The 20,758-nt window shown below is 45.6% G+C and overlaps 1 protein-coding gene across 4 annotated transcripts in view; it reads left to right on the forward strand.

The window, feature by feature from the left end:
- Ntrk3 (neurotrophic receptor tyrosine kinase 3) overlaps positions 1-20,758 on the forward strand; it is a 360,980-nt gene that overhangs the window by 207,422 nt on the left and 132,800 nt on the right. For all 4 annotated transcript variants that reach the window (XM_005357742.2, XM_005357743.2, XM_005357745.3 and 1 more), the window contains exon 12: positions 1,738-1,926. In XM_005357742.2, coding sequence (XP_005357799.1) covers positions 1,738-1,926 — 189 coding nt within the window. The remainder of the gene's footprint in view (positions 1-1,737; positions 1,927-20,758) is intronic.

Here is a 20,758-nt window from a genome sequence, read left to right on the forward strand (position 1 = left end):
TTCTTTTGTATTTTGGCGAGGGTTTGGGTGGTGGCTAATACCAGGGCTTAGTGTTTCTCATTTCACCGCAAGTACCTACGGAAGTTTTCCCAATGAGTTTCCAAGGAAAGCATTTTCAGGAACGCGCTCCTTTTCGCAAGACAGGTGATTACTCTGGGCATTTGGGCCACCACTTATTGCCACTTTTGCACACGGTCCCTAGACACCGTCAGCCATTTGTCACGGGCTGGAATAAGCCTGCCCGTGCTGACGGAGTGGAATCCAGGGTCCGCCGTTCGCATTTACCAGTCTTCCATTTAGTTCTGCCTCATTGGCGCTTCACCTCGCTGTTTGATGGGAAATATTCTCTCCATAAACTTCAGTAAGTTGTAATGGATTTCTGCAGTGGAAATATTGTTCAAGCTGCAAAACCAAATCACAGCAGGCACTTTGTCTGGGGACCCTGTGTCTAGCAAAGCAGCCATTTAAAACGCCAGTCGTAGGAAGCCCACAGACAGTCACAGCTAATTCCCTTTACAGGAGTTTTATTTGTATGCATGGGAGAAATATACCACTAAACACAATCATTGTTCTGCGAAGACGGCAGCATTAATTATGGCTGTCGTTTGTGCCTTTGAGTCACCTTTCTCACCGGGTTTTGTCTGAGGATTAGAAAATGGGGAGCATGGAATTGGCGAAGATGTCATTGCTATGCTTTGTGGACGCTGGGACAATGTGGATATTTCAGGAGTAGGACAGCGAGTCCTGCCAACACCAGGGATCTAGTCTAATGACTGTCCCTTGTGAAACATGGCTTGGGTGAGGCTCAGGGCCACACTGGGAGTGATGAAGGCTATGACAGAGTCCAGTGGAAGCCATGTCATACCACGCTGGAAATTTAGTGGCAATGCTAAAGGTCATGGGACCTCCATTTTCACAATCATAGGTTCTGGGTCATGGCTGTATACCAAAACACATGAGAACATTCATGATCTTAATGCCTAGGTATACCCCAGACTGATTCTAGGGTTAATATATATATATGTATATGTGTGCATATCTCTATGTGTATATGTGCATGTGTATGTAGGTGAGAGGTTGACACTGGGCTCTTCTTCAATTACTTTCTACCTTATTTTCTTTAGACACGGTTTTGTACTATGGCTGGAGCTCTACAGATAGCCAATGAGTGCTAAACATCTTCTTTGTTCTGCCTATCCAGTCCTGGGGCGACAAATGCGTACAACCATATCTGGTGTATTACGTGGCAATTGGGGACATAACTCCGATCCTTATGCTTGAGAGGCAAGGACTTTGCAGGCTAAGGCTCTCCCTGGCCCTTCAATGGCAGCGATTTTCTTGCCCCAAATAGAGGAGGGCTGAAGGGAAACACTTGCTTCTAGGTTCTGCTTTTAAGTCTTGTTACTGCTGCATAAACAAAGAAACACAAGATTTATTATTTTCAGCTAATTTGGGCTTGGGGAGAAATCAAAAATGATTTATGCAGTAGTTATTTCAATTCTTTTTTTTTTTTTTTTATTTTGGAACTATTCCTATGGTTGAGAGTCAGCTATTTTCAAGGAAGAGAATTTGGCTGGAGTTGTCTAAGGTCAGAGGTCAGGGAATTTGGGCAATGCTGATCATATGGACTGGATTCTTCTGAAGGAGATGGGGTAAAGCAGTGAATGTTCTGAGAGCAGGGCTGGTTTTGAATGGATGCGACCTCACCAGGTCCTTTGTCTCTCATGGTTTGTGCAGGTCCCGTGGCTGTCATCAGTGGTGAGGAGGACTCAGCCAGCCCACTGCACCACATCAACCATGGCATCACCACACCTTCGTCGCTGGACGCTGGGCCGGACACAGTGGTCATTGGCATGACCCGCATCCCAGTCATTGAGAACCCCCAGTACTTCCGCCAGGGACACAATTGCCACAAGCCAGATACATGTAAGTAGTAGGATTGGATGCTGTCCCTTATTTTGTAGGGGGTGGTATGGAAGCAAACCAGGTCGCTGGGGTTCTGGAACCTTCTAGGGTAACCTCCCACTTTCTAGGAGACCCCCCCTCTTTGTCTCTAAGCTCAGAGAACAGCCTGGACAAGGAGATGCCAGTGGACAGAGTCCTGGAGGAAGGGAGGGCCACAGATCTAAGAATCATTCCCTCTTTTACTCGCCTAGCTCAGCATAGCCCTGAGTAGGAAGAGGTACTTCTGTAAGGGCTCATAAAGGAGGTTAGTCTCCTCTGCAGACCCCACCTAGATGCTAGAACATGGGACTTGGCTCTGTCTGAACAGCCGCTTCTGAGATCATCAGAAGCTCCACCCAGGCCTCCATGGGAGGGAAAAGGAATGAAGGGCAGTGAGTACATTTGAATAGAAATTTCTTTCTGGCTTCCCAGCCCAGCTCCAAAATGTACACTCCCTGGAAACATCCCAGCTCTAGGCACCTCCCTGCTTCCTCCCAGATAGGACACCTATTTCCTCCCCTCTCTCACCTCCTGTTGATTGCAGCCACTCTCTTAGTATTTCTCCTGAGCTCTGCTAGGTTCCCTCTCAGCTCCTGAAATCTGGGGTGGCTTTTCCCTCCAGCCAACAGTGTTCCCCTTCCCGCACCCCCAGGCTCGATGGGTCCAGAGATATAAATGCACAGCGTCGCCTTCACACTGCTGATGCCTTCTAGGGAATGAACTACTTCTCAGGAGAGTGCGGAGATGCCTGTAGGGAGCAGGGACAAAGCAAGGGGTCAGAGTAACCAGTTAGGGAAAGGCCTCACCATCCAGACAGAATCCCAACGGCTGTGAGAGCCCCATTCCAGTCTACAGGATTCCCAGCAGTGGGTTCTTTTCATGGCTCAATCAATCTGGGAGAGGCCTAGAAAAAGGTGTGTTGTGATCTTGCTCCTCCCCTGGTCTGAGCACTCTATACTTGGGTCACACTCTTCAAAGTTCCTAACTCTTGCCGCTCCTGCTCGGGCTTCCAGCAGCAGAGTAGGTCTTGGGTCATCCCATCAGCCTTTGCTTCCATTTCTCTGTCTCTGAGATTTTTTCAGTAAGTGTTACCACAGTGGTAAAGGTTGGGCTAGTACCAGCTCAGACCATCATTTGCCTCCATGTGTAGAATCTGCACCAGTGGTTTTTAGAGGCTTCCTGTGAGTGTCATCCAAGGAATACCTGGGTTCTAGATCAAGGTTGGGCATAAGGGAAAGATAAGGTTTCAGATCTACAGTGTGAAACTGTGCAAAGAACAGCCCAACTGCTACGTGCTTGTCTGTGGTCAGACTTGTCACCTGGCCGGGGTAGCCAGGAAGGATACTCTTCTGCAGTGTTCTTTGGCCATTGCTGTTTTGAACATAAATGTTTTTCTTGTTATTTGCGGTAGTTCTTTTCCATAAAGTCCCTGTGGATGGTAAGCTAGAAAACCCCGAAGCCTTGCTCCTAGAGAAAAAACAGTGGTAGGTTTCTGTGAGCCTCTGCTTGCAGTCAATATTTTATCAACTAAACGGTACATGTGGTATGTGTGATTCTGTTAGAAAAAAAACACCTTAGATAACATGCATGACTGACTCATTCACACATGACTCAACTAACAACGGATCAACACCCATCTTGCACATATACTTCTCTATGTGTACTTATGGCTTATGACCACTTTCTTGTGTTTGGGATCATGGGATGGTATTTCAGAGCTATGATTGAAAGTCATGTTAGATCAAAATTATCAACAAAAGCACCAAATTAAAAAAAAATAAAGTGGTCTGGAATAGACCACTCAAAGAGTACACTTATTTATGGTATGGAAATTGGAACAATAATTTTAAAATGTGTTGCATTAATAAATCTAAGCAATTCTTATGCCAATTAAAAGTGGACATATACATGTATACATAGACACACAAATATTGACCCCTTCAGCCTCTACTGGAAATGTTCATGTAAAGGCACTGGTTTCCGAAGTGCAAACGAGCTTTAATGGCCAGGCAAACTCCCAAGTACAGCATCTTAGCAGATGCACACCACTGCATGCTCTTAGCGGATGCTCTGGGCTCTTGGTACAGAGTCTCTGATCCTAGGGTCTATGTGTCCTTTGGAACTGTGGGTACCATGCCATCTGCACACTACAAGACAGAGGTGAATATGTCATGTGGAAGAAAGGCAGGTTTCTTTTGAGACATCATGATCTTAGTCCCATGGGAACTCACGAGCTGTGGAGAAAGTCCTGGGACTAGATGCATGTACTTGGATGTCAGGAAAAATCTCACAGCCACCACACCAGGAGATCTCGAGCATGCAGAGCCTTCCTTCTGGAGATCGGTCTGGTGTAGGAGCCAACACAGCCATCTAGGGAGTCTTGCTGCTTCTGTGTAAGCAAGCAGAGGTTAGTGGGGATTCTGGGTTTATTGGCAGAGACTAGAAGTTGGAGGGGACACACAAAGCCTTATCACAGGAAAGTCACAAGTTGACTCCAATGGTCCAAGCCCTTTGCCAGTAGGAAAAGCATCTTTTTCATGCAGCAGTTCATTTCGACCTATCAATAGACAGCGGACAACTAGTTAGTTTCGGGAAACACACGTGACACAATAAGTACATTGCAGGAGCATTGTATTTGGCCAGTTTTCCTGTGGCTCACACAAGCAGGGACAGGATGGCTGAGAGACAGTAGGGTCTCTCATTCCCAAGGTTTCAAGGGAACTAACTCAATGACACAGCCCTATATACGGTGAGAGGCTGCCCTCACGGTTAAAGCCACGTTTGCTTTCTCACATCAGCAGACAGGAACGTCTACAGTGCTGTATGTAAGATTGGGGCACACCTTTTGAAGGTGGGAAGTGGGGAATTAAGAGAGCAAATTATTCATATGGAGGATCCCCAGGCTTCCTCCACCAATTCCCTCCCGTGTCTCATTTTATCATGTGTCACTTGGGAAGAGGTTATAGGGACTTAAGAGCTTCCTAAATTTGCAGGTATTACTCCCCAGCCTCTCCAGCAATGGGTTAAGCATGGAATGGTTTTTTCCCCCTTTATTCTTGTGTTTACCATGAGACATGAGACCTTTCTGACCAGAATGATTAGGATGCTGGTTGGCTCCTTGCTTCTTACTTCCTATCTGTCTCTAATCTGTTCCACAGCATTTTTCATCACATGTCAGCCTGCAAGGATATTTAAAGATCACCTGGTACCCACCCCTTATCAGATGCTTGCATCCCCTCGCTTCTGTTCCCGCAAATGCTCTGCATTTGACATTGTCTTCATTCTGAATTGATTCAGCCTTTCAGGGATTTTGAAAGACCTGAATAAAGATGCACCTACCTGGTCCTATGTACCCAGTCTGAGCCTAATAAGCTCTCTGGTATTTGTGTAAACATTCTCTGATTCTCAAAAGCACTAGAAAATGGATATAGTCCTCCTTGTCACACAGCTGAGGGTCTTGGGCTAGATCTTACAGACTGAGACAGAATCTATCCTGTCCAAATGGATCACCAGGGAGATGGTGACTTGTGCATAGCAACACTGGGCCCTGGGTGACTTTTGTGACCCTTGTCACATTTCTTAGAAGATCTGGGCTTGCTGTCATCTTCAGAATCAGGCTTCTGATCTGTCCCAGAGGCTGGAGAGAAGATATTCGGGTTGTCTCTGAAAGCGTGGGCTCTCTGTTTATCCCTTTTCTTAGAACCTAATCTCTGTTGAGGAAATAGGCTCTTTGGGAAGAAAATATGATTTCGTCTTCTTCATCCCTTTGGTCTTCAGGTATCTGTGTCTACCTTTGTTCCCAAGTAGTGTTCCCGCTTTCCCAGGGTCAGCACCTCACATCCAGCAAACAGGAATGTATTTTCATGCCTGGAGTCTTCTACTTCCTCCTCCAAGACTGTGTCTGTTTCTTCTTCTCACCATGACCTCTTGTTGGGCCATGACAGAAGTGCGTGTCCACTTCTTAAACTGCATCCTCAGGATATTCCCTATTTTCCTTCTTTGATCTCTTTGATGGCTTGATCAGGCTCCAGTGCCTCTCTTCTTAGCATCTGGACACTATGCTGGGAAGAGTTTTTAGCTTCTCCATCACACACACACACACACACACACACACACACACACACACACACACACACACACGTAGGAAGAGGTAGTGCCTGGCATTCTTCTAGATTCCTGAAGACTAGAGGGAGAAGACATTTATTGCTGTTACCCTCTCAGATTGACTGCCAACCATAGCAAATTCCCCCTGCTTCCTAGAGCCCTTCCCTTCTCTGTGCCTTGTACATTCCGCCTTGTTGTTGCTTTCGAGCCATTATCCTTCCTTTCCAGACTGGCAATCGCTGTCTCCTAACTGCTACCGTAGTGGCATTCCTGTTTGGAAATAACGTACCCCCCTCTCTGTGCAGCATTTCCCCTTGTTGTTTTCTTCCTTAATATACAATGCTATCATGGCACTTCAGTTCCAGCCTCGTGCAAATCCCTCCAAGACTCACACTGTCCTAATTGACTCTTCCTTCCTTGCGTCTTTCTAACCCTCGGCTTGCAGGCAACACCATGTACCAGTCTTGAAAGATTTTAAATGAGTTTCCAAGTTACCCTCTTACCTCTCAAATAAGTGTACTGTTTCCCAACCACGGATTTACATTCTTCCCAGTGGGATCACTTCTAATTGTCCCACCCCGTGCCTGTGCTCATACTATGTGTGTGCACACATGTGTTCATGTGCGTGCATGTATGTAGGGGACAACTTTAGGAATCACTCCTCAGAGTCCACTCGTGTTTATTGAGACAGGGTCTCTCTGTGACCTGACATGGGCCAAGTATAGCTAAGCTGACTGTCTAATAAGTCCTGGGGAGCAACTTGGCTCTGTGTCCTCAGCACTGTATTTCATTCTTTAGTTTCTAGTGAACACACAACATAACACTAAGGTCAAAGAAGAAACTAAATAACATTTGTCAGATGATGCTATAGTTTGGATCCTGAATGTTCCCCCAAGACCCATGTGTTGGAGACTTGGTACTCAGAGAGGTACTCTTGGGAGGTGGGAGAAACATTAAGAATCAGATTTTAGTGGAACTTCTAGGATATTGGGGCTATGCCCTCAAAAAGTATTGAGTAGTAGTCTTCCCTCCCTGGGCATGAGGTGAGTGATTCTTGGCTCCAACTTATGCCCTCTACTGTTGTCACCCAAAGCCTGGCCAGAACCCCTAAATTCAATAGGTCCAACTTGTCCCAAACTAGGTTCTTTTCTTTACAGAAGTTGATGATCTCAGGTGTTTCTTGTAGTCACGGGACATTGATTAGCACGGAAAGCTCATGATCTAAGCTCTTTAGCAAGGTTGCTAATCTGTAACCTCAGCATTTTTGGATCAAGCACTCAGCTGGTGTTTGGTGTGTGTTATCTGAAGTGATCAGTAACTAGCTTTCCAGGGAAAGCCTGGCATCCCATTTTACAGATACAGCAACTGACACTGTAGACTTTGATGGCTTGCTCTAGATCACACACAGTTCCCAAAATTGAGTCTGAGATAATGCAACCAACAACCACAACAGACAAGAACCAGGGAACCTATCATCTAGCTTTTTCCTTGAAATAGATACTCAGGATTCTAGGTACCCTCCAGTACCCATACCTCTTGAACTTAGGGAGCTAGCTTATTGAAGAATAAGGTTAGTTTCTGTGTAGGTGTTCAAGGTTGATCAAGGTCCGTATAGTCACAAGGCTGTGCCTGCATCTGTTTGACACTTTTAACCTCAAGATCCCAAGGGACCATGGTTGCCTTCAGGTAAGGTAGTAGCTACTCCTGGATTTAAACTATTTTGTTCTTCATAGAATAGGTTTAGGTTTACATAAAACTTGAGCTGAAAGTAGAGTGCCTACAGCACCCCATTTGCTCCCCATCCTCACAGCAATGTGCTGTATTATTAAAGTTGACATGAATGTGGTTCATTTGCAGTCAGCAATAGCACTGTGATAATATTGAGGGATTATTGTTAGCTAAAGTCCACAGTTTTCAGGAGGGTTGTCTCTTGGTGTTTGGCAGTTCTGTGTTCTGCTCTAAAATCCTCTATCGTTCACACTCCTACCCTAAGCAGCCACTGATGTCTTTATTGTTCTCCTTGTTTGTGGCATGCTTTTTCTTCTTGCCCTATAGTTGGAGTCACAGTGAAGCCAGCCTTCCAGCTTGGCTTCATTCACTTAGCAGTGAGCCCTGAAAGTTCTACCCTGTGCTTCTATGGCATGATAGTTTACTTCTTTCATTGTCGAGGCACTTTGCATCTTCTGGTTGTGTTAGATTTTGTCACTCATCGACTGAAGGGACACTGTATTGTTTTGTTAGAGCTTGGTATCCCAGCATCCCAGACAAGCTCACTTCATACAGCATGAGTGTATTGCCACAGTCTGAAATCAAGATGCAGGTAGGGCGTTGACCCTTTGGGGCCTCTCAGTATCCGGTGGGACAACCAGCTTCTTGACTGTTTCTCAGATTGCAGGTGAATCAAGCCACTTATCTTCATGTGACTTCTAACAAGGACAGCAGGCATATTAAATTAGGTGCCCACTCTACCCCAGTGTGATCATTTAAAATAATTATATCTGCATCCCTATTTCCAAATGAGCTCACATTCTAAGGTACCAGGAATTAAGGCTTTAGGATAACTTATTTCAAAGTAAACAATAGACAGCTTCATTGTTTGAGGCTTCCTATTTGGGGCAATAAAGCCATATAAACATTTAGGTACAGGTTTATGTGTGGACATAGGTTTTGAATTTATGTGTATAAATAACTAGGAGTAATTTCTGGATCATATGCTAAGGACATGTAGCCTCCTAAAATGCAGTCAGACTGTTTTACAAAGTAGAGGCAGCTAGGTAGGTAGTTTTAGGTTCCCATTAGATTTGTCCCTGCTGATCATCTCCTGTCCCAGATCCTTTGTGGGTGTGCATACCTCTTCTTTGCCTGTTTTCTGAAGTGTGCTCTACTCCGAATTATCCCGGTGGTAGATGCTAACATAGTTCTTGTGGACGTTTATGCAGATTAATACATGACGCTTCCATCTGGTCATTGGTCAATGGCCAGTTGGGTGGGCTCATGTCAGAACTGGCCTCTTCCTTTCCCAGTGTGTTCATACTTTCAGTGAATGTCAACAGAGTTTGGTGGGTTTTTCCTCGGGGGCCAGTCTCCAGCTCCTGATTAGCCCTTCTCTTTCAGGTGCCCACTTTCTTTCCTCCTTTGCTTCTGCCATCTTGTCAATGTCTTCATTTTCTCTGTGTGTCACTTTTAAACTCGCCCCCATCCCAATTCCAGTTTTCCTTGTGAGTCTCTCTGCACTGAAGGACAGGCACACAGTTGTCCGTGAGCCCTTCCTGGTTGACTGTTCTCATGTTCGTTCCCTGTATCCATCACAGGTGACCTGCAAGCTCTCGAGGTCTTCCTAGCCCCACCCTCTCATGAGATTGCCAAAGTCCTTTTTCCTTTTGTTTCCCTGCACAGTCTCCAGACTGGTCTCACATTAAAGTGCAGAAGTTGGAGCTACAATCCAAATCCTACCCTTCTTCATATATCAGACATGTGTGTGTGTGTGTGTGTGTGTGTGTGTGTGTGTGTGTATGCACTTGTCTGAGGGCCTAAGCCCTGCCCATTTTCCCCAGGACAACTTCAATACACATTCCCACCTATGGACTTTCCACACAAGCCAATAGGGCCAAAGAAGCTTAGCCTGCAGCCTTTGTGGGCATGAGTAAGTGGCTTGTCTCCTCCTTTGCTTCTGGGATGATTAGTCACAGAGCTTGCCTTTTCTGGGGCTGGTTTCCCAGCTGCAGAGAGCAGCTCAGAGCCTGTGTGTGCAATGCAGTATTAATAGTGCATCTGCATGATATAGATTTCTGTCAACCTCTGTACTAACAAACATCGCTTAGCCCAGGGTAATGATGGGTGTTTATTCCCCAGCCACTTAGCTCAGCATCATGAGCTTGCACATGAAATATGGAAAATGGGCTTCTTTTTTTTTTTCTTTTCTTTTTTTTAATCTGGGAGGAGCAGGGCCCTCTTAGAGCCAGCCTCATAGGCCACAGCAGCAGCGGCTGCTCCTGAGGCAGAGCATACCTTCCTAGCCTTTTCTCTTCTGCAGAATCTCATGCTGGCCTTACTAATGGCAAGGAGAGGATCTAGTTACAGGGCTGATCTGGGAGCTCCCTGAAGTACGCAGCTGAGAAAGGAAGGTTACCATATAGGAGGTGCTGCCTGTGGTTGATGGGGGAGGCGACATTGGCAAGAGGTGACATGGCAGAGGGAGAGACAGATGTGGAGGTGTGGGGTTCTGATGTTCTCCTCCTCTCTTATGCTGGTTGATCTTGACAACCACCCTTAGGGGAACCATGGGTTGGATCTCGATGAAGGCAACAGTGACATTTAGCTGATAGATTCTGTCATTGGTTGGACATTCCTAGGCCCAGATTTCCAGGCAGTGGTTCACGGAGCATTTAAAATGAACATAAGCTAGGATTGTTCACCTCTGATTTTCTTTCATTATATTTTCATGTCTCAGTAGATCTCTGTGAATCCTGTGATGCTAGGTTTGGTAAATCCAGTCCCCCCCCCCCTTTTTTTTGGAAGATCTGGGAAGGGCTAGGATGGGACAACTTGGGAGTCAGGGGAGTTAAATCCTGCATCCGCAAGTTCACCTTCACAAAGATGCACACATTTGTCCAGAGGCTCTCGAGCCCTAGGAAAATACTGTAGCTGGACACAAACTCTTTCATCTCCCAGGTATGGTATAGCTCAACCGTGCTATTTTATCATAACCCCCCAGCCCCAAGATGTGAAATTAAATAACTTCACTCTCCCCAAATGATTTGAAAACCCTAAATATACCTGAGGATGCCCTTCAAATTTTTAACCATCTGGCACAAAGAGACTGGCTCACACTCATCTCCTTGGGTCAGGGCAACCTGCCTTCCTCTTGATAACCATGACCCCATCTGTCCTGTACTTCACGGTCATAATCGTATACTTAAAGTTAGAAACGGCATGCAGTCATGCTAATTAAGTAATTAGGTACAATTATCCTCACTGTAAATACACAGTAATTGGATAAAAAAAATGTACTTGGGGGATGAGGATATACTTCAGGGTTGCGGATGAAGAATGGTAATGTCCCTAACTATCCTGGAGGGATGTCATCTCATGGTGCAACATGAGCCTTCAGGGAGCTGTCCCCAGCAAGGACAAGTGAGTCGGCTGTGAAGTGGGTCTTCTGTTTCCTTTCTAGATGCCTAGCTGCAGAAGGACTACCTGTCTTCCTCTTGTGTTCTGGCCTAGGCCTTGCCTTCAGGGAGAGGGAAGTTAACTCTTTTTCAGCTCAGAGTTTCTCAGTGATAGGTTTACTTTTCTTCTTAACTCATTTCAGATACAGAGTCTGTATTGGGATGATGATGATGATTATTATTATTATTAGCAATTACTCTTGTATGCAAATCAGAGATTGTTATTATCTTTTTCCTCTCTCATGCTTCACCTTGTCTTTGGGGGCTGGGTCTCTCACTGACCCCAGCATCATCTAGGCTGGATAGATACAAGTGAGTAGAGACCCAGCTGTGTCCCCAGCTCTACTCCAGGGTCCCAGCTGGGTATGGCCATGCCTGGCACTTCATGTGGGGTTGATGCTGCAAACTTGGATCCTCGGGCTTATGCAGCTGGCGTTTTACTGACGGAGCCATCTCTTCAGCCCCCGATTTGGAACTTTAGAGGGTGAGACGAGCAGACAACAAATGGCAGCATTACAAAGATGGCCCTTATTACTGAGCTGAAGATGCTTGTTTGGACTTCTAGCCAACATGGGCTTTTTGAGGCCTCTCCCAAGCCTTGAACTTGGGATACGCAGACAGATATTGAGGCTGCTGAGTCCTCACCCAGTTGTAGTAAGGGCCAGAGACTGCTTTATTTTTTTTTTTTTTGCAATTCAAAATCTAGAAACTGCTCAGGAAGTCCTCACGCATAGAGAGTTCCTTGCATAGACAAGCAGTGTGATGACTGATGAGAATCTCTGCTTTGTCCCCAAGAAACATCCTTTGTCTTTCTCAGTAAGTACCATAGATATGTAGGGAAGGATGTGGGAGTTACCTCCTTTGTCTCTAAAAAGGCAGAAGCACTCATTTTAGGAGCAGAGTTTGAAAACCAAGAAAAAGTGTCTATGGGGCTGGGGAAGAGATCCCTCTAGATAAGAGATCTTGCTGTGTAAGCATAAAGACCTGATTTCAAATCTCTGGCCAGACCCGACTTTGAATGCCTGTGACCCTAGCCCTATGGATGGAGACAGGAGGATCCTGGGTGCTTGCTGAGATTTTGTTTCAATGAGAGACAGTGTCTTAAATGAATAGTGTCTTAAATGTTCTACTCCATAGAACAGTGGAGTAAGATACATGTGTATCCTCCCGTGACCTCTGCATGTGTGCATACACGTGTATGTATACTCCCTCCCAAACACAAGAGGAAAAAAGATGAAACGTTTTTAAAAGCAATGAAAATAATAATAATAAAAAAAGCAAAGTTAATCTACTCTTTAAGAGCAGGAAGCATCTTTTTTTTTTTTTTTGCTTTCCTGGCTTCTGTAGTTGTTACAGGATAAATACTTGCACCTAAAGGTTTGAAACTAGGAGTCTCAGACAAGAGAGATGGTGATGTTTGTGTTTATGGGTCTGGGATACAATGATCAGTATGATCGTTTCTAGCTCCATCTATTTACCTGCAAATTTTATGATTTCATCCCGGATGAGTTGGGAAGTCTGAACTCCTAGTAATGATGAGCAGTAATGATGTTCACGGTGTTCAGCTTTATTATAGCTGTCATCAAAATGCCCATCTTACATGGCCAGATGATGTAGAAGAGGAAACGCATGCTCAAGAGTGTTCATCAGGTTTTGGTTTTTTAAGAAATATTTTTACTTTTAAAAAGCTGGAAAAGCAAAAGAAGTTGCACTCAACCTCGAGGGCGGCAGGGCCTCCATCTTTAATTGTGGTCATTATCAGGATTCTCTTTTCATAAGCCCTGTGGAAGATGATTATCATGTCCACTATTTCTACTACCTGTGAGGGAACACACATCATCTAAATGGGAGGATGGGAAATGGGCCAGGCAGGCCAGGATGCTCTTGTCCACCTCACCCTCTATTCCTGGTGCTCAGCAGCTACGAACCAAAGATCTATTCTCTCCTTGGCAGGGAAGCCATGAGTCCAGCTGACCTTGTGTCTTTTTCCAACTTCCTTTAGTTCAGTATTCCAAAAATATGTAGAGAGGGTAGAGAGGGATGCTAACAGATTTTTTCCTCTGTGGCTCCCTAAATTCCATGCTCTAATAATATATATACTTATATATAATTTTTATTGTGAGATTCTTAAGTTCTGAGCACTACAGTTATTTGAACATTACAAGAAGGACACTGGCGTGGGTGAAATAACACACACCTGTAATCCAGCACTTGGGAAGCTGAGGCAAAAGGACAGAGATTTGATGACACCTTGGCTCAGAAAACAAACAAAAATAACCTTGGGTCTTTAGTCTTCCTAAACCTATGACCCCATAGATGTTGAGTGGGAGCTTTTCCTGTCACTGACCCGGTGAATAATATCATGCAGTGAGCGAGCTGGATTCTGACCATCCTGGGACTCGGTGTCTCATTGTTGCCTTCGGTGGACGATGTGACACACTCTGAAAGTGCCTAGACGGGCCTGACCCCTTTTGGTCCAGATAGTCTCACGTTTCTTCTTAAGCTTCTGGGAAGGACAGGAAAAGGCTACATTCAGTGGGACTAACCCGAGTTAGGATGCAGCACTCTTTAAGAGTGGGATCAGGAGTCATTTCCTGTTCTGTGATCAGGAGCTTCTACAGACACTCCTGACACAGCTTGACCCCCAAAGCAGGAGACATTGGTCATAGCCAGATTTTCACCCCGTTCCTCATTTCTGGGCAGAGCTGACATTTCAAGTGGGAATCCCCAAGGAGAAGGGCAACCCCAAGGTGCAGGTGCGTTCAGGACCACTTTTTGCAGACCACTATGTGGAAGGTAGAAACACATGTTCCTTTCTGAAAAGAATAGGATGATAGTCTTGGCATGGAGTGGCCAGGTCCCGCTCTTGCAGTTGAAAGAGTAGACTATACCATTGGCCACAGTGGGTCTTTATTCATCAGAATACAAAGTGACGTGAATGTGGGCTGCCCAAGGCTGCCTAGGCAACCATTACTGGAGTGTGGCCACAGTTTAGACCTATTGTAAGTTTTAGGGAAGAAAGGGTGGTCCCTGTGGTCAGTACCATATGAGATAACCTTCTCCAAGAACTGGAAAATCCTTTGTCAACTTCATATTGTCACTGCATATGTGATTATCCTTGCTTACAGCCATCGTTGCAAGTTTTGCTAGCAATGTCTTCTTTTCCCCAGGTTGATGCTCCCCCAAATGTTATGGCTTCAGAGTTTATAGTCAGTTTCAAAAAGTGAAGAATCCTTGCTTGCCCTCTCCCCTGTCCACTTCCAGCAAATCTAAGAAACAGTGTTGTGCCACCCAGATCCATAGCCACGAAGAGAAGATTCAGGAGTCAGGTCTAAAAGACATCAGTCTTTATGGCTAAAAGATGTCAGTCGTCGGGGCATGATTGATATAGGTGAGCATATAGCTCTGCCAGTTAATTGGAACCGGAAAGCTGTGGGCTTTACTGGAGAGCACAGGGAGTTTCAGGAAGGATTCTTCTGTTCTCGTAAGTCTTCATTTTTTTCTCCCCTTTGGTGCTACTTCCTGGAAGCTCACCTCTCCCATACGCATGTGTGATAGTGCCTCTGTGCACTGAACTAAGGTCTCCTGTACCTGTGCCAACATTGGAGCTTCTAGATCAGGGTTTAATGCCCATGACTCTATGTTCAGATGTATGTAGCCCAAGTTTTGTTCATATTGTGCACATGCTTCATGTTTTGAACATCAGATTATATTGGTTAAGATCTTTATATCTAAGTAATATACAATTCTTCACCACTGGGCATAGATATAAAGCAGCTGATAATTATTTAGATCAATTAAATAATTAAGAAATATTCCAAGTTGGACTCTAGCTCTGCTTTATTGGGATTCTTTTTTCTGTACCTCTGTTTGTTTTGATGTCAGTGCCTCTCACGGTTTGAGACTGGAGCACTTTTTCTTTCCTGTCTTTGGGAAGAATTATGTCACGTATTTATTCTAAAGCCAATCATTCCTAAGCAGAATGGAATTACTGCAAGCACTTTAGGGTCCTTCAGAGTCTCTCTGAGTCTGGGAGTGGAAGTCATTTCCCCTGAGGTGTATGCCCCTGTGAAGGGAAGTGAACACCTACACAAAATCAAGACTCTGCCAAGAGAAAATGAAAGCAACCTTTAGAGATGACTGTAGGTCCCCAGAGGCCTCAATGAGTAAAACTTGTGCTTGCCCACATGCAAATCACGCTGATAGTGCCCCTTTGCTTCTCGGAGCAAGCAGGAACCCTCTGAGGGACAGGTGGCGGAAAGATGGGAACACTGACCCTATGTAAACCTTATTCTGTGTAGTTCTTCTTTTAGGGAGCTCATACTGCTCAGTTGTGGTTGCTGTTGTCACTGTGTGGGACTGGTGGGCTGTCTTTATTTTAGGGCATGCTTATGTACCCAGGCAAGGAAGAATGTCTATACTTGAGTTTAATCGGACCAGTTTGTGATTTTTTGGGGGGAGCAATTTTGGGTCCAATTTCTGGACAGTAGGTGGGAATGAGGGGCCAGGGTAGAGTGGGCCAGAAAGGAAGCGGTGAAGAGCAGAGAAGTAAATTCAATAGACTGAAATCCAACTAAGAGACTGGCTCCGAATGTGGAAGTTCATTGCCTCCATAGCATGGTCTACCACAGAGAGTGCTTCCTGTTGGCTGGGGAATGACAGTCTAATGTCATGAAATAGCCACAGTTTAATCCTTAGAAAATGTCATGAGGTAAGTACTCTGACTGTCCCCATTTTCCAGATGAGGTAACTGAGGCACAGGAAGTGACATGCTGTAGTCTCACATGTAGAACATGGCAGAACTGTGGCATGCACCCTCTTTGTCTCCATCTTGCCTTCTGCTTTAAATTAGTCAGTAATGCAATACTGTGACCCCTACCTTGACAGGGAGGGATTCTCGAGGAACTCAAGATTGTTGAGGGACTTGTTCAAAGATACTCGGTGGTCAGATCCAAGGCTAGCCCTAGGGGTGTTGAAGCCTGCCTCTTCTAGCTCAGGCCTAATGGCTGACCTCCAGTTCTCTTGTACCTCCTCTTTGGGAGACTAAGTGTGTTCTTAGAGAAGTACAGATCACTGCTGTTTTGGGTAATGTTGTGCCCACTTGCAAGCAGCAGAAATTAGTTCCCTGTTACTGTTCCTGGGTTCCTATGGGGCCCAACCACTGCCTTCACTGCCAATAACAGTCTGAGTTTGCAGACGCCTGCGTGGGAGACACGGGCTTCCTGGATGGACAGTCCGGAGGCCGGAGAAGTGCCGTAGAGAGTTCCCAGAGACACATTCTCTTCTTTCCTGCCTGAGTCTCCTCAGATCCCATCTCTGGTGGCTGTGTAGGTTAATTTGTTACCCAGACTGTGACCAGGCCTCTCCCTAGACACGGCTTCTGTCCCCAGACCTAGAAATGCTGGTGTTACAGTAACTTCCTATGGGATTCTGCTGAGTCGGGAGGCCCAAATGCCACTAGTCGTGAAGAAGTGTTGGGACTGAACTCCTAATGGCTCATTGATTGGTTGAATTATGTGCAGTGTAATTCTGAAAATAGATTTTAAATATGTGCTTGGGGATTTGTGGGGATTTGTTACCAAGGAGGTTTAACCCAGTTGTGACTGATTTGACAAAGACATCAACACAGAGCGAGAGCTTGTTCTTGGACCACAATGTTTATCCCAGTGAGTCCCTTCCCCAAAGCCAGTACAGGGGTCAGAAGTGGGCGTGTGGGGCCCAGTGTAGAATGGTTCCCTCCCCTTGTGTATACCTCTTGACAATGATATTGAGAAGTTTCACATTGCTAACTACCCAAACCCTGTGTGTGTGTGTGTGTGTGTGTGTGTGTGTGTGTGTGTGTGTGTGTGTGTTAGTATGGGTATGGATGTGCATATGAGTGTGGAAGTCAGAAGGCCTCACACATTGGTCTACACCTTGTTTGAGACAAGGTCTCTCTTATTCATTCTTTTATATGCCCAGCTAGCTGCCCAGGAATTCTATCTGACTCTGATTACCAAGTTGGGCTGCAGAAGGGGCTATAGAAAGTCCTGCTGCTGTGTCCAGTGTTTATGTGGCTCTGGAGATCCGAAAATTGCAAATCCGGGTTGCACAGCAAGCGTTTTACCCACTGAGCCATCTCCCCGGCCCCTTCCCCTTACCGTTTTAAGGTGGAAATGAAAACATTGTACGTACTGGAATTTCCCTTTCATTCCTTCCCAAGTTAAGGACAGCAGAGGTGGCCCTTTTCCGAGTTCCAAGCTCTCACCTGTCTGAAGCTGCCAATCACTGGGAGAAATACAGGGAAGGCTTCTGGGTGGCTTAGCCTGTTAGTCTCTGGGATAGTCAAACAGCACCCCACTTAGCAGAGTCCCTTGATCCCGGCTGCCTGTTGGGGGAAGCACAGCTCAAGAACTCCCACTCAGCGGCTGGACTTTGCTCTCCATTTTTTTTTTTTTGGTCAAGGCCAGGGTCATTTGGAGGTGACTGAAAAGTAGCTAGAAGCCCTTCTGTGAGGGGGCAACCATCAGTGTGCCACACCCCGAGACCTCTGTTTCTGCCCGCCCTCCGTGTCTAAATGGAGCTTACACGCCTTCCCCTTCAGGTACAGGGTGGTTCCGAAACAAATGGGGACTGTCACAGGTGAGCCTTGTGAGGGAGAGTGGAAGTTAGCGTGATCCTGCATTTCTAAGGGGAGCTTACATCCTTCCATTTTATCCTCTGTCTGAGAGACCACAGTAGCCTCCCCTAGGGTAATTTATACTCAGCCAGCCCTTAGAAAAGGCAGCATTGTTAGGGAAGGGAGGGAGTAAAAGCAAAACCTGGAAGAAAAGAAAAACAAACAAACAAATAGAAAACTGAAAAAAAGAAAATCCAAAAACCAGCCGTCTGCTTTAATAAAGAAATTACTGACGTTCTGCATTATGAAATGTATTAATTTTTAATGGCTGAGAAAGGAGTTGATTTATAATGCATCCTTCCCGGCTACAGAGCCTGCCCCCAGCTAATAAATAAATGACAGATCTCTTGTATTAAAAGTATCCGTCATTTTACAGCGTTGGAATGTAAATGGTGAGAGGCAAGTGAAGGAGAGACCCCCAGGGAGGGGGGCGTGCCCTGCTGCACCCAACTGGAGGAGGCTCTGCCTGCCATGCAGCTTGACCTCCGCAACTAAGGGGAATGCATTCTCTCCTCTTGGTTGCAGCAGCGTGACCCAGATATACCTCCTTCTTTGTGTGGTCCAGGAGAAAGTTTTCACAATGGGGTGATGAACCTTTTAGCAAAGTTTCACCGTGCAAGTGTGAATTCCCCGATGTTAAACAAAACTGTCTATGGCTTGTTCGCACACAACCCAACCAAGAGGCTTTAGGGGTTCCTCATCAGGCTCCTCAAATGTGGCTGGGAAGACTTCTTTAGCAATTTATCCGTAGTTGACAGTAATCTGTAACCCCCCCCCCCCCAACCATGGTTCTCCTCTCTGGGGGTTCTCGAGAAAACAAATAATCAAACAACACTCACAGTTTGTGTTTGGTTTTGAAAGGCTATATACTCATTGTAAATATTGGAAGGGCATCAAATAAGTAAAAGGAAGAAAATGTGAGTTACACCAGACATTGCATCCAGGGATGAATGGTGTGTTCTGTTCCGGTCTTGTTTTCTTCACACATACATACATGTAAACAAATAGCACAAGTCAGACATGAACCATGTTTCCTATGCAAAGATGAGACCCTCTTACTGCATATGTTTTCAAAGTCTAAATTTGTCATTTAACAGCACTTCACAGACTTTTATTTCCAGTCATTGAAAGCAAGGCAGCTGGGCTGGGGAGGTCGCTGCTGAAGTGCTTGCTTGCCTTGTACAGGAGAGTACCTGGTGCTTAATGTTTATAAACCCAGTACCAGGGAGGTAGAGACAGGTATATCCTTGGGGCTCCCTGGCCAGCCAGTCTACCTTACTTGGTGAGTTCTAGGCCAGTGAGAAATTGTGACTTCCCCAACTCCCCCCGCCTCCCCGCAAGAAAAAAAGAGAAGGAGAAAAAAGAGAAGGAGAAAAAGACCTCAAAACCAAACAGTGTTGGACAGTATCTAAGGAGCAACTCTCAAGCTTATCCCAAGCTTATCCCCTGGCTTCCACATGTACACACATGTAGGTGTGTATAAACATTCATGTACACCCCCACACATGTACATACACAAATACACAAACACACAAACGATGTGACCATTTTCAATGGCTATCTGCATGTGACCGGGCAGGATCTACATTGGAGTCATTGTGGGGCTGGCGGCAAGCCAATGAAGACACGCCCTTTTGTTCTCTGTGACAATGCCAGCTAAAACACAGAACATGTGAAAAATGAGGTCAAAGGATGATTTCTGTGCAGAGGATCTAATTATGGAGCAACTACTACGCCATGGAGTTAGTGCAGGAGGCGGAGAGATAAACAGAGTCGGCTCTGCCCCAAGTGATGAAGTCCACACTCCAGCTGGAGAGACCATAAATAGTTCCTGAAACCATACGCATAATGCAGTGTGTGTCACAGAGACCCACAACTGAAGGGCTGAGTGTGCTTACAGAGCAAGAGCTTGTTTAAGTTGGAGGAACAGAGGTGTGGGTGAAGGCTTCGTGGGGGAGGAGGGATCGGAGTTAGAAGACAATGGGAGATTTGAACAGGCTGCAAAGGAGGCACCTGGCAGGCGATGCCATCAACCGCTGGAGGCAGAGCGGTGGGTGGTGTCAGCACTTTGGAAATGGAAGCTGGGAGGTCAGGGTGACTCCCGCGCATCCTCTGGTATAGATGGAGTCTGGAGATGTGTGGAATCATATTATTAAATAATTAGGATTACTTAAGAGCTCAGACCTGTATCTACCATAGTGCCTGTTAGTGATCTCTTAAAAGTAGGTTATGACCTGAGAAGAGAAAAAAAAAAAGGAGCATTCCTTGAGACGTATATAGAACAGCTATACTTCCAACATCCAGAAGGCTGAGGAAGAAGGATTGTGAGTTCAAGACTACCCTGGGCTCCTTATCAAGAATCTATCTCAGAAAGAAAAAAAAATACAAAGATCAAGCTAAGTAGGTTATTCAGAGGCTTTGAAGCAGAGAAGGAAGACCCCAGCTCCAAGGAGGAATGAGACGAAATCCCCTCTGGATATACCTCTCATCACAGAGATAGTACTTAGAAAATGAGACTTAGCAATCTCTGCTAGCAGGTCCGACTCCTGATTTATTTATATTGCCTTCAGAGCCTTAGAAAAATGGAAGTTTGCCTAGATTTTGAAACTAGCATTTCTGTCTGTTCACACAGAAATTTATTCCTTCATTTGTTGTGCACAGCTCTAAACACAGATAGATCAGGGCATTGGGCTTTTGAAAAACATAAAATAAAGAAACCCTGAGGTGGAAAGGCAAAGGCTCAAGGACCACGCTGCCGCACAAAGCCTGCTGTCTTGTCGCGGGAGCAGGAAGCAAGGCGGAGGCCCAGAAGCCGCTCCTCTTCCAGCTCTTGAGGAGTCTGTACTGCCCTGGTGTAGAGAAGTCACCGGGCAGGATCAGGTTT

This window comes from Microtus ochrogaster, chromosome 22, assembly GCF_000317375.1.
Source record: "Microtus ochrogaster isolate Prairie Vole_2 chromosome 22, MicOch1.0, whole genome shotgun sequence".
Lineage (NCBI taxonomy): Eukaryota > Metazoa > Chordata > Mammalia > Rodentia > Cricetidae > Microtus > Microtus ochrogaster.